The 12,001-nt window shown below is 40.4% G+C and overlaps 2 protein-coding genes and 1 pseudogene across 9 annotated transcripts; 1 reads left to right on the top strand and 2 right to left on the bottom strand.

The window, feature by feature from the left end:
- Positions 1-309: 309 nt before the first annotated feature.
- Positions 310-3,687, top strand: LOC122021373 (annotated as a pseudogene).
- Positions 3,688-3,695: 8 nt separating this feature from the next.
- Positions 3,696-6,047, bottom strand: LOC122021375 (probable protein phosphatase 2C 78). Its single transcript, XM_042579501.1, has 4 exons — positions 5,338-6,047; positions 4,880-5,247; positions 4,201-4,437; positions 3,696-4,098 (listed from the first exon to the last, which is right to left on the bottom strand). Exons 1-4 carry the CDS (start codon positions 5,594-5,596, stop codon positions 3,856-3,858), a joined length of 1,107 nt encoding a protein of 368 aa, XP_042435435.1. The 5' UTR covers positions 5,597-6,047; the 3' UTR covers positions 3,696-3,855.
- A 563-nt stretch (positions 6,048-6,610) lies between these two features.
- On the bottom strand, positions 6,611-11,866 carry LOC122021374 (deoxyhypusine synthase). 8 transcript variants are annotated; one of them, XM_042579496.1, is made up of 7 exons: positions 11,527-11,866; positions 11,212-11,383; positions 9,318-9,536; positions 9,141-9,227; positions 7,849-7,954; positions 7,543-7,778; positions 6,611-6,913 (listed from the first exon to the last, which is right to left on the bottom strand). In XM_042579496.1, the coding sequence occupies exons 1-7, from the start codon at positions 11,532-11,534 to the stop codon at positions 6,824-6,826; spliced, it is 918 nt and encodes a 305-aa protein (XP_042435430.1). In that variant the 5' UTR covers positions 11,535-11,866; the 3' UTR covers positions 6,611-6,823. The 8 variants fall into 8 exon arrangements, with proteins under 8 accessions (XP_042435430.1, XP_042435431.1, XP_042435433.1 ...); XM_042579497.1 differs by having other exon boundaries at positions 11,302-11,383; XM_042579499.1 differs by having other exon boundaries at positions 10,487-11,379.
- Positions 11,867-12,001: the final 135 nt, after the last annotated feature.

Here is a 12,001-nt window from a genome sequence, read left to right as displayed (position 1 = left end):
TACTAAATTTAAACCTTTACTTTTAATGTTTACCACTATGATTCAAATTTAATATTTATTTTTACACGTATCTTACAATATTATCGGCAAATAATAACTACCACGGCGCGTATATTTAAAAATACCAAATTTAAACAAAGAAAAATGATTAATTAAATAAAATTAATTTATTTATCCGAATAATTAAATAAAAAAAATTAGGAACGTACGAAACCAAAATTCAAACAGGGTTTCGAACTCGAAGTCTATAAAACCCTAATTTCACTCAAATTCTACGGCTCTTGACTTTTTCTGGGGGAAAAGGTACGTCTTTGTCTGCTCACGTACTGTTTCGCCTTTTTTTTTTTTCCAAAAATCCAATCTTGTTCCTTCAGATTCTGGTAGAGTTCTTTTTGATTTCTTTCAATGGATCATTTTGGTGGGCACGGTATCACCCGTCATCTCCACGTTGATCTCCGGCTTTGATTCGTTTTCGGAGTTTTGGTGCTTGCAAGCAGGTGATAGGTTTGATTGCTTGCGCTTTACATAAAGAAGATGGTTTCAGTTCCGAGACGTTAGGTTTAAAGTCACTGCGTTCCTTGGATCTGAAGCTTCTGCTTGATGAATGTGGTTGAAATGCTGGAAATCACACTTGAATTTAGCTTCTTTTCTAACTGAAGATGGCTTTCTGCCAAGACCTTTTTTTTTTAAAATAAAAAAAAATTCTGTCAAAATTTATTCCGAAAGCTTGCAGTTTTAAAGGTGATTTTATGAAGTGCATATTGGTGCAGTCATAATTCCTTGCGCTCCTATTGTTTATTTTGCTTTTGCTTGGTCAAAATCCAAAATACTTACTTTGATGAGTTTGGATCTTGATTTGTCTGTGAAATGTTTTAAAAACAAAGTAATTTGTTATACTTTGTCTGAGTTTGAGCATGCTATTTAATTCAAATCTTCAGTATCTGTTGCTTTTCCTTAGGCCCTTCAAGGTACGTAACCTTTGTTTCATGTTATTTATATTAAATAATTCTTCCTCACACAAAGCTTTTAATTTCACATTGTTTTGACTGATTATTATTTCTAGAATATAGAATAGAAATATCTGACAACTAAAGTCCTTTTTACGAAGCTTATTGGTGGAAAATAGGCCAAACAAAAAACTTCTCCACTCCATTTCACATGTTGGTTTCGGTAAACTTTGAAGAACTCTAAAACGTGTTGAACTATTCAACTATTCTGGTAAAATCTGGCCTTGTTCTTGACTAGTTCTTGAAAGGAAAGGGAGCAGATATCAGTGATTCTGCTATTTAAGAAGGGGTGGCATCTTCTTCTTTTGGTCATACTTTCTTCCACTCCTCCTTTGTAGTATCTTCTTTTATCTCTTTTCGTTCACTTTTCCTACCCTTAGCTGTTGGTAGGGTCAGGATAAGAGCACTCTTTCTTCAACTATTTGTATACTTTTTTTTTCCCTCTGCAATACTTGCCTACATCTCAGGACTGTGTTTGTAATGTGATTGGCTGAACCAAGTGCCCCAGAACGTCATAGATCAGGTAGTTATCTCTATTTCTTCTAGATCTGATATGTATAACTGTTTATTTGAAACATAAAGTCTGTTGCACAAAGGAACTGGCTATTTATTTAGGAGAGTTGGGCATGTTTTATCCATTTTATTTTCAGTCTTGCTGTGTCATTTTGTGCTGTTCCTGTTGATCTGTTATTTGTTTCTATCAACAAGTGTAGCAAGTGGACTCATTCTTTGTTCATTTTAGCTGATGAAGATTTTCAGTAATAACTTTCTAGTTCATAGGTTTCTTTGGATCGAATCCTGATATTCAAGATAGTTTGTTTGATAGACTTCTCAATTTGTATACATCCAAATTACGTCTGTGAAATTCTCAATCTATTAGATTCAGGTCATTGGCACTATATCGATATAAATAGTCGTTAGCAGGTTTTAAGTTATTGATCCTCTATTTGTTAAAGCATAGCTTAATTCTTAGATTGTTTTTAATTATGTTTCATCTTGCTCAAATGTATTCCTGAGAAGTATGTGGGCAATTCTCTTAATCACTTTACTGCAGGTATCTAAAGCATGGTTAAGATATGCTGCATCGGAGCTGGCTATGTCGGTGGACCAACCATGGCTGTGATTGCCCTCAAGTGCCCATCCATTAAGGTGGTTGTCGTCGATATTTCTGTGAGCCGCATTGCAGCATGGAACAGCGATCATCTTCCTATTTACGAGCCAGGCCTTGATGAGGTGGTCAAGCAGTGCCGTGGGAAAAATCTTTCTTCAGCAGCAATGTCGAACAACATGTCGCCGAAGCTGACATCATCTTTGTCTCTGTGAACACCCCCACCAAGACTCGTGGCCTCGGAGCAGGAAAGGCTGCTGACCTAACATACTGGGAAAGTGCTGCTCGCATGATTGCTGATGTTTCAAAGACTGACAAAATTGTGGTTGAAAAATCCACAGTTCCAGTCAAGACTGCAGAGGCCATTGAGAAGATTTTGACACACAACAGCAATGGAATCAACTACCAGATCCTCTCCAACCCTGAGTTTCTGGCAGAGGGTACCGCCATCCAGGATCTGTTCATGCCTGACCGGGTTCTCATCGGTGGTCGGGAGACTCCAGAGGGCCGCAAGGCTGTTCAAGCCTTGAAAGAAGTTTATGCACATTGGGTACCAGATGATCGGATCATAACAACCAATTTGTGGTCTGCAGAGCTCTCAAAACTCGCAGCCAATGCCTTCTTAGCGCAGAGGATCTCCTCAATTAACGCGATTTCTGCACTCTGCGAGGCTACTGGAGCTCATGTTTCAGAGGTGGCTTATGCTGTTGGCAAAGATGCAAGGATTGGACCCAAATTTCTGAATGCTAGTGTTGGTTTTGGAGGATCATGCTTTCAGAAAGATATTCTTAATCTTGTCTATGTCTGTGAATGCAATGGTCTACCGGAGGTGGCCAATTACTGGAGGCAGGTCATCAAGATCAATGACTACCAGAAGAGTCGTTTAGTAAATCGCATTGTCTCTTCCATGTTCAATACTGTCGCAGGGAAGAAGATCGCTGTTCTTGGATTCGCTTTCAAAAAGGACACTGGAGACACAAGGGAGACCCCTGCCATTGATGTCTGCAAGGGTCTGTTGGGAGACAAGGCCGAGATAAGCATTTACGACCCCCAGGTGACAGAGGACCAGATCCAACGAGACATTGTGATGAGCAAGTTCGATTGGGATCACCCGGTGCACCTTCAACCAATGAGCCCGACTGCCGTGAAACAGGTGAGTGTTGCCTGGGATGCGTATGCGGCTGCCAAGGGTGCGCATGGTGTCTGCATCCTCACCGAATGGGATGAGTTCAAGGAGTTGGATTACAAGAAGATCTATGACAGCATGCAGAAGCCAGCCTTCATTTTCGATGGCCGTAATGTGGTCGACCCACAAATGCTCAGGGAAATTGGGTTCATTGTCTACTCGATCGGAAAACCCCTGGATCAGTGGCTCAAAGACATGCCTGCTGTCGTCTAATGGAGGAACTCAGTTTGGGAGGGAACAGCAATTGCATCATCTATAAAGACTTTGTTTGACTTTATGATTCTTTAGACTTCTCCAGCCATATCTTCTTGTTTGAAGCTTATAGTTGTATGCATGTTCTTGCTACTTTTGAATGATGAATCCAAAAGATTAATTTTTAAAGTAAACTATTTGATGATATCATCTTTAACAAGAATAACTTCCAAATGATCCTGCCTACAATGTTCATGTAAATAACAATGCCAGAAGCCTCATGAATTCCTAAAATCTACACCCTCTTGTTGCTGTTCAGATACAGGTAGTTGTTATTCACAATGAAAGCAGTGTGTACTGCTTCAATTCTCATTAGAATTGGAGGCGAAGATATCTGCTGGGGTGTCGGTGCAGTCGTAATGGCTGCCTTTGAACCTGGGGCGACTCTCTTGGCAGCTTTGATCGAGATAGATCACTATCACGGTAATGTCATCGTGAATGTGTCGCCTTACACCTTTCTCAATTTTCTTTATATCGCCGTATCTCATCTCCCTCTTCCTCGCGGCCTCATTCAGGGCGGCATGAACCAGTCTCTTCGCGATGCCCTGCAAGTGTGCCATTAAAGGATCAATGAGCAATGGTAGCATTGAAGAACAAACTCAATGTTCTTAGCATAATACAGTGAGCTAGCTATATGTGGAGCTTACTGCTCTGGGGTTCTTGAATACTATATCGACTGCAGTTTCATCGCTTAGCTGCTCCCAGAGCCCGTCAGATGCAAATATGAGAAACAAATCGTGCGGAGTAAGCTTGCGAATCTGAATTGACGGCTCCGAAGTGATGACAGGCCTCTTCAAGGGAAGAGGTGCCACAAACTGTTGGAATAAGGGATCTCTACTGAATCCTGGTTTCTTGAGGTAGATATCACCAATGGACCTTGAAACCTAACAAGATAAGAACTTTGAATGGTTAAGAAGTGAACTAGAAAATGCAATGAAGTGATGAATCATGTGTAATATTTCTACAAAAGGTAGTATGCCCGGCGCCCCCTCACGGTTAGTCCCACAACCATATGTAAGAGGTAAATTAGAAAACCAAGAAGGCCACTACGTGGGAGGATATTTTCCACCAGTTTCGTCGAAAATCGACTCTTGCCCATTTATACAAATCTACCACGTACTGACCAACTCGGCTATGCCCGGGGGCCTGAATCATGTGCAATAGAAATCACAAATGGAGTATCCAAAACTGTTGATATCAATGGTTTTGATAATGATGAAGAACAATGAGAAGCTATCAACACAATAATGTAACAGAATTGTGTTTGTTGTTGCTCTGTTCGATGCAAAGATTGAAGAAGTGAAGCATTTGAGGCGAGATTGTCACCTGAATGATTCCTTTGATTCGCCAGACGCCTCGGGTGTGGACGACGATCTGTTTATCATCGGGATGCAGCTCGGCGAGCTCCTTTCTCACTTCCTCCACGGCGACGTTATGGTCGGTGGACAGACGCTCAGCGACTACGGCCTTCCTGCTCCTGACCCGGCGGCCGAGCACGGCGCGGGAATCTCCCAGGTTGGCTACGAAGAGGGTGTCGCCTGTGATGGCGCCGACGAGGCAGCAGGATCCCACCGATGCGATCTGCGGCCGCGACGGCCAAGATCGCTTCACCAGGTGCGTGAACTCCTCCTCCGTCGCGTCGAAGGCTTTCTTGATCACCTCCGCCGATACGCCGCCTTGCTCCGAAGCGAACCCTAGAAGAGGCCCCAGCTCTGGTTAGAACACATCAAGATCGGATTTTGAAGGCGAATTTGGATCTAAAAGAGGGGGGCGGAGGGGAGTACGATCGAGATGGGGGAAGAGGCGATTGCTGACGAAGCGAGACGCCTCGGGGCCACCGTGGCCATCGTAGACGCCGACGAAGGTAGCGGAAGGGGAGGTCAGCACCTGGCCCTGGTCCTCGAGGGAGTTGTTCGCTTGCACGACGGCGATCGAGAACTCGCCGGACGCGTGCGGCTTAAGGTCCATATGCCACATCAAGCCATCTCCTCCGCCAAGCCTCCCGAAGCACCGCTCCAGCGGTCTCAAGAAAGAGCGCATCATCTCCGCCGCCGGACAATCTCGAAAACCCTAAAGCTCGGAACTTTCTCCGCGTCGCCGCTCCCAACCACCAATTCCGGTGCCTTTTTCTTCACCGACGACCTCACCGGATCCAAAGCAACGGCGAACTCACCAAAGGTCGAAACTTTCTTCACCTCCACGAGATCTAACAACGATAACAAGCTCTTCCAATCTCTCTATGGAACGGGGATAAAGGTGAGGCGAGAAAGAGGCTTATGATGCCGAAAGTTTGCGTCGACAACGCGTAAAGAAGCGAAGACTTTATACAACTTTAGCTATGCGGTCAATTGCGGTTGTTGATGATCTCTGACGTGTTACCTACGAGGATTTCGGGAGACGAAGGAAAAACAACAACAAAAAAAAAAAACAGTCAAGAACATGCGCGGTCAACTCAAGAACAGGCTAATTATGATCCTTTCTTTTTTCGGCACGGTTTCCAGATCTTTGCTGGAAATGAACAGAATACGAAAACACATGAGGCTCGACACCCAATAATAAATTCCTTTTTCAAAATTTTCATTTCACTCCCATTTGTTACTTGTGAAATATCTCAAATTATAAGGAGCAAAAACAAACAGTCACTTGATAAAGTTTTTTTTAAAATTTATTTATTATTATTAAAGCAGAAATGGAGCTTAACAATTGCGGCTAAGAATGTTAGGACAGATTTGCCAATGGCATATAAGATTTTGTCCATATCCTGATGAGTCTTTAGATCTTGTGATCTAATCTACAATGAGCTGTTGTCGTGTCAAGTCAACGCTGCTTTAAGGGGTGCTTGCTAATGGAAGATTCGAGGGTGGCTTACATACCTTGTGTAGATGTGGTCTGTGTCCCCTAAATTCTCGACCATACCGGATAGAGGGTCCCGTTGGAATTTGAATCGCACAAAGGAGGGAGAGGACTCATGTTCAGCACAATCTGGCAGCCTGACCCCCGATCCAGTGCGACTCGGATCATGTTCAGCACAGTCTATCGACATGCCAGTCGGCAAGGTCCAAACAAGACCCAACTTAAATGGGTAAATTTTGTATCAAGAACAAGAACAAGCATGAGCAGTTTGCTAACAAATACAAGTGGCATATAAATCCTACTGTTTCAGCAATACAATGAGACAAAGGAACAAAATCAGGTAAATCAGCTGGAGTTTTTGAAAAACCTTCTGCATGCTCTCGACTCCAGATATTCAGATTCGGAAATCATACCGAATCATGGTTCGATGTTTGCTATTTTGTGAAACTTCCTTGCAAATGTCGCAGCAACAAGTAGGGGGAAGGCAAGAGTTGCATCGCAGTGAACCTGTTTGATTTCAGTAGAAAGAAGATTAGGATTTAATTCAGAAACTTTACATTCAGTTAATGTTACAGAAGAAACAAAGTGGTGCATTCAAAGTGTCAAGCCACAAACTAAAACGCAAATGAAAATGGAACATATGGTTGTTTTGATGAAACATCATTTGCAACTAGAGAATTAAAGCAATTTGTTAGCTTATTAATGATTCATTCAATGCCTTAAAACATAAACCGAAATGCATGCATCTTAGTTCATAGCAGTATTGCAAACTTGAGTGACACCAACTCCTTTGGACTCTGCTATAAGATGACATGAGCTACTAAGAATCTGATATGACAACATTTATAAGATGCCCCTTTCACTTTAACCAAGCAACATGCTTATCACTGAGTGCCATCTAATTACCAAAATATTGACCATAAACAAACATACTAGCCAAGCAACTCCATAGTCTTCTACGATGATGTTAATCTAGCTAGGGATTTGCCACCAATTGTACTATTTCATATATTAGTTCAAGATTTAAACGAACCCAAAAAGAGCAAAAGTTGCAGACTGGAATCTACTACATCTATCAAAAAGAGAAGCTCAATCACTACTTAGAAAGTAAGAAGGGAGAAGGAACAATTGCATACTTTAATTGTTTTAGCAGAACCTCTTATTTTTCCCCATGAGATTGCCTCATCAGGCTGAGCACCTGAATCACTTCCATCAAATTCTTGTGCAGTGTTGATATAAACAGCATAATCTGCTCCATTACGGAACATGTTGGCATTGCAGATATGGTGCTTCGGGAGGCCCCCACCTAGAATAATGATTCCGGTCTTTCTCAGACCCACATGTACGGCTTCTCCATTCATAGCTCGAATGTCTGTAGTCTGAAATGTCAACGATCAAGATGTAAAGAAGAAAAAAGTAGCTGAGTTCAGAAGAATTCTCACCTTGCACAATATCTATATGCAAACCAGGATGCCGGACTGAATGGCAATACAACATATCCCCCAGTGATCCATCAGTCAATGCCGGACAATAGACAGAAACACCATTCTACTCAAGTTACAGATAGTTTAGTGATTCAAGTTCCAAAAATTATAAATAAAGAGAGAAATATTGTATTTTCAGTATGTAATTAGGACTATATTCAAGTAAAGATTCTATGGTTTTGCCTTTTTACAGACACCTTGGATGTTTATTGTATGGTTATCTTTTAGTGAAATGTTGCTTACTCAAGAAGATTAGTTTATTGATGAGAGTGTTGGACAATTTGACAAATGCGCATACAACATCAAAATAACAAAGATTAGGATGCAAAGATAGGTTTGTGGAGTTACCGGAAAAGATAAAGTCCAAAATAAGATTGATTGTTAAATCTAGCATTAAGTTTAAATGTTCTCAAATCAAATCTAGCATGACCTCACATTTATAACAAATCTATATACGTACTTTCAATTTTGTAACAAGATATAGTATATTTTCATTTTAAGTTTTAACACTACATTTTTAAGGGTTATGCAATTGAAATAAAGTGTTATGCAATTGAAATAAAGTGTTATGCAATTTGTTAAATCAAACATATGTTAGATTTGTTATAAAATCAAAAACTTGGGCATAAATTTGTTAAAGATAAAAAAAGTTAGTTTTAGATACGTTAAAAACTCAAAAAAAAGGTAATAGATTTAGCAATTAATATGACAAAATAAGAGGAAACATGTCAAAGATGATATACTAATGTTTCGACAACTAATAAATTATATAGTGGGCCAAGCAGAATCATTTAAGGTTGTAGGTGTAAAAGGTAGAGGGATACCAAAAGAAAAATAAATCTCTATTCATTGTAATTAGAAATGATTAAGAAATTTGAATGTTACTATGATAACCTTGTGTAAAGTTAAATGGAGGGATAAGATCCACAGTTGACTCAAAAAGTTGGAGGAACACAGCTTGATGAGGAAATTCTCTGTTTATCCTAAAAGTGATTGCTAGGAAATCTTTGATGTGATCGTCTAAATCCTCAATCATCATGTCGTCTCTTCTTCCTAAGAGTTACAGCCACAGCCTCTGACATGAAGCTAAATTCTTGAACTCTAATCAAGGCTACAGTGTCCCCATAGAGATCTGACTAGGCTAGCCATAGGCAAAAATAATCTATGCTAATTAGTGAATCAGTAGTCAATCATCCTTAAAACAATTGATTTTAGACAAAAGGAACTCGGAAATAACTTGTACTATATACCTTGTATGCCCAGTAAAGGTATGAATTTTCATCATTAATTTCTTTGCCGAGACGAGCAATCACTTTTGAAGGAGTCCATACTACATTCTGCTACCATACACATCAGCTTCTGTCAGAGAACAAACATTTCAAGTGACATTTAAATGAAATTCTTTAAGTGATTAATCCTATTGCTACCTCTGTAGTCTGTTCAAGTAACATTTGGTCCAGAATTGGCATAATCCAATCCTCAAATTTGCAGTAATTGTCATTAGGCACCAACAAGTTTCCAATTCGATTCAATCCATTGGAACGTAGATGAGCCCCTGGCAAAGAGAAGTCACCCTTATAAGTTGGGGCGAGACACTTGATTATGTCTTCTTCTATGCCACCAGCAGTTGTCACCAAAACTTCAACCTAGACATAACACAAGATTATCAATCAAGACACGGGAAAAAATCTTCTAAGAAAAAAAGATGGCTTTCAGGATTTGAGAAACTAAAGCATTTGGCTGAAGAAGCCTTTAGAATGGCAATGATAATGATACTCTTTCTAGAGCAAGAACGGAAGTCAGATAATTTTCTTCCTATTCCTCTCATGACTTTCTACCTACCAAACACACGCAATATCTTAATGAAGATTTTCTGTAGCTATTTTGTGCAGTTAGTGTTTCCCATTTAATTATTCAAGTATAATATGGTTTCATGGAAATTCTATTCCATCAAAAGAATCCCCTCTAAGAGGTTCTGATTCTAATGAAAATCCCTCTCTTCCTAATGTTTCTGTTAGTCTAAATGCCCATAGAACCATCGAAGAAAATATGCAAAGCAACATTAGGAAACAATAGTGATAAAGAAACCTTGTAAATGGATCGCCTTGAAATTCAGCTTGGGGAAGGGTATTGACGCCACACTCAAGCAAGATGAGAAGGTGAGTGATAAGTCATGGAGTTTTGATCGCCACAAGTTGCCTTGATAAGATCAAAATTAGTTCTTTGCCTAAGAACAAGAAGGAAGCTCTCACAAAAGAGAAACTCAAATTTTCATTCAAACTTACATGATTTGTCATACAAGAGTTCTCCTATTTAACATCCCTTAAGATCCCCTATGCACTAATTATGCAATAAATATCATGCTTGCATGCATGAGTTTTATTATCCACTAATGCAACCACTAATCCCTAATACTAGCTTAATGCAACCGTGCATGCATGGTATTTGTTATACTAGCTTAGGAACTTTCAAAAATGCATTAAAAACCCACAAAGGACATCAAAAGTCACTTTAGAAAAACCCCCCCATGCATGCACACGAAAATGGTCCTCATGTTGGTCCAATTTCACTTTCAAATTGAAGGAATGTGATCCACCTAGTTGTTGCCTCCATTGTGCATTGATCCTCCTTTTCCTTGAGCCTCATTATTAAGCCTTCCAAAGCTTGCTTCATTCTCTTAGTCTTGGACCTTGTCATGGGTCCCCCAATTCCCTTCAATGCCTCTTCTTGGCTCACATCAAATAGACACGTAAAGTACATAGAAAGAGTGCTAAAATAAACATTTAGATTGTTAAAAAGATAAAACAAAAATGCTACTATTCAGAATAAACTAATAAATGATATAATAAGAGAAACTATGTTCAGTAGAATAGCAGTGCTAATAAATAACAAACACATTTTGTGATTAGACAAGTTGAAATATCAGAGTTGAAGGGGTGAGGGATAGCACGAGATAAAAGAAACTCCAGTTAACATAGTAAAAAATGAATTACGATATTCAAATACGACGAATGGTATAACCTTGCGAGTAATGGTTGAATAAGATCCATGAAGCCAAGTTCAAATAGTTGTAATAAACACATCTTGTCACTATTTCTCTGTGGACAATGAAAGCAAAACTACAGAACAGGAGAATAATTATAGCAAACACTGGGTTGCTTGCATCTTTCCATTATTCCGAAGTTTGCAAGAAACAAAAGAACTAGCCGTTTGTGGATTCTGAATCATAACTCATAATATAACCGGATAGTTCCAAAAAAAATTAACTGTTATTTTCAACAAGATGGTCTTTTTTTTTCATAAAAATGGGGGGAAAATTACCATGTGGTGCTGCACAATAAATCGGATGGTCTCCCTAATTCCAGATGATACAAGGTTCGAAGTGAATCCTAGAAAAATTTTGCAACCCACCGATTCCCTGTATGCAGTATTCCGCTCTTCTTCACCACAATCTTCCGTGGGCGCTTCATGGGAGAGCCTCCAATCTATCTTCCTTAGCGCCCCCAATACAGGGGTTGAAATAATCAGTAAAAATTAACGACGTCAAAAAAATTGCCTTTTTAAAAATAATATGGTGGGCTTTGGGGCTAACACAAACTCCACAGATCGAAAAGATAGGCAGATCCACGAGCTCACCATCTCATTGACGACCTCGATGGCGTCTCCGAGGTTGGAAGCTTGAAACCCGGTGCTAGAAAAGGAGCCGAGGAGACCCAGGAGGTCCAACCCCTGGTTGAAGTCGTAGCCGGCGATCTTGCGGAATCGCTTCTCGTCCAAGGATATGGATGTCTTGAACAACGCCGACCTCACCGATTCAAGGGTCTCCTGGTCCCGCTGCTCCCCTCCGGAGCCGCCGCCGCCGCCGCCGCCCTCCATTTCCTCCTGACACATCGCCGTCTCGCCGACAAGCAAAGTGAGCTGCTCCACGAATCTTTCACAAGCGCTCGCGCTTTACAGTGCTGCATCAGGTTTTTAATGGATCAGGATTCCATATCTCAGCCCGACCCGGTCCGGCCGGATTGCTCTATGAAATCCGAAATTAAATCTCAACTAATCGGGTTCGGATTCTAATAAAAATGATGATAACCCGTTTGCGTCCTTTATTAGGCGA

This window comes from Zingiber officinale, chromosome 9A, assembly GCF_018446385.1.
Source record: "Zingiber officinale cultivar Zhangliang chromosome 9A, Zo_v1.1, whole genome shotgun sequence".
Lineage (NCBI taxonomy): Eukaryota > Viridiplantae > Streptophyta > Magnoliopsida > Zingiberales > Zingiberaceae > Zingiber > Zingiber officinale.
Note: the sequence above shows the minus strand (reverse complement) of the source record. Positions and strands in the feature narration are given on the sequence as shown.

Excerpts from the sequence above, each read along its gene's own strand:
- LOC122021375 (XM_042579501.1), bottom strand. The coding sequence starts at position 5,596 with ATGATGCGCTCTTTCTTGAGACCGCTGGAGCGGTGCTTCGGGAGGCTT. Across the intron at positions 5,248-5,337 it reads CCTCTTCCCCCATCTCGATC|GGTTCGCTTCGGAGCAAGGC; the intron begins GTACTCCCCTCC and ends GGCCTCTTCTAG. Across the intron at positions 4,099-4,200 it reads TATTCAAGAACCCCAGAGCA|GGCATCGCGAAGAGACTGGT; the intron begins GTAAGCTCCACA and ends GCACACTTGCAG.
- LOC122021374 (XM_042579492.1), bottom strand. The coding sequence starts at position 11,781 with ATGTGTCAGGAGGAAATGGAGGGCGGCGGCGGCGGCGGCGGCTCCGGA. Across the intron at positions 9,537-11,211 it reads TTATTGTGCAGCACCACATG|GTTGAAGTTTTGGTGACAAC; the intron begins GTAATTTTCCCC and ends TGTTATGTCTAG. Across the intron at positions 7,779-7,848 it reads GCATATAGATATTGTGCAAG|ACATTCGAGCTATGAATGGA; the intron begins GTGAGAATTCTT and ends TTCAGACTACAG.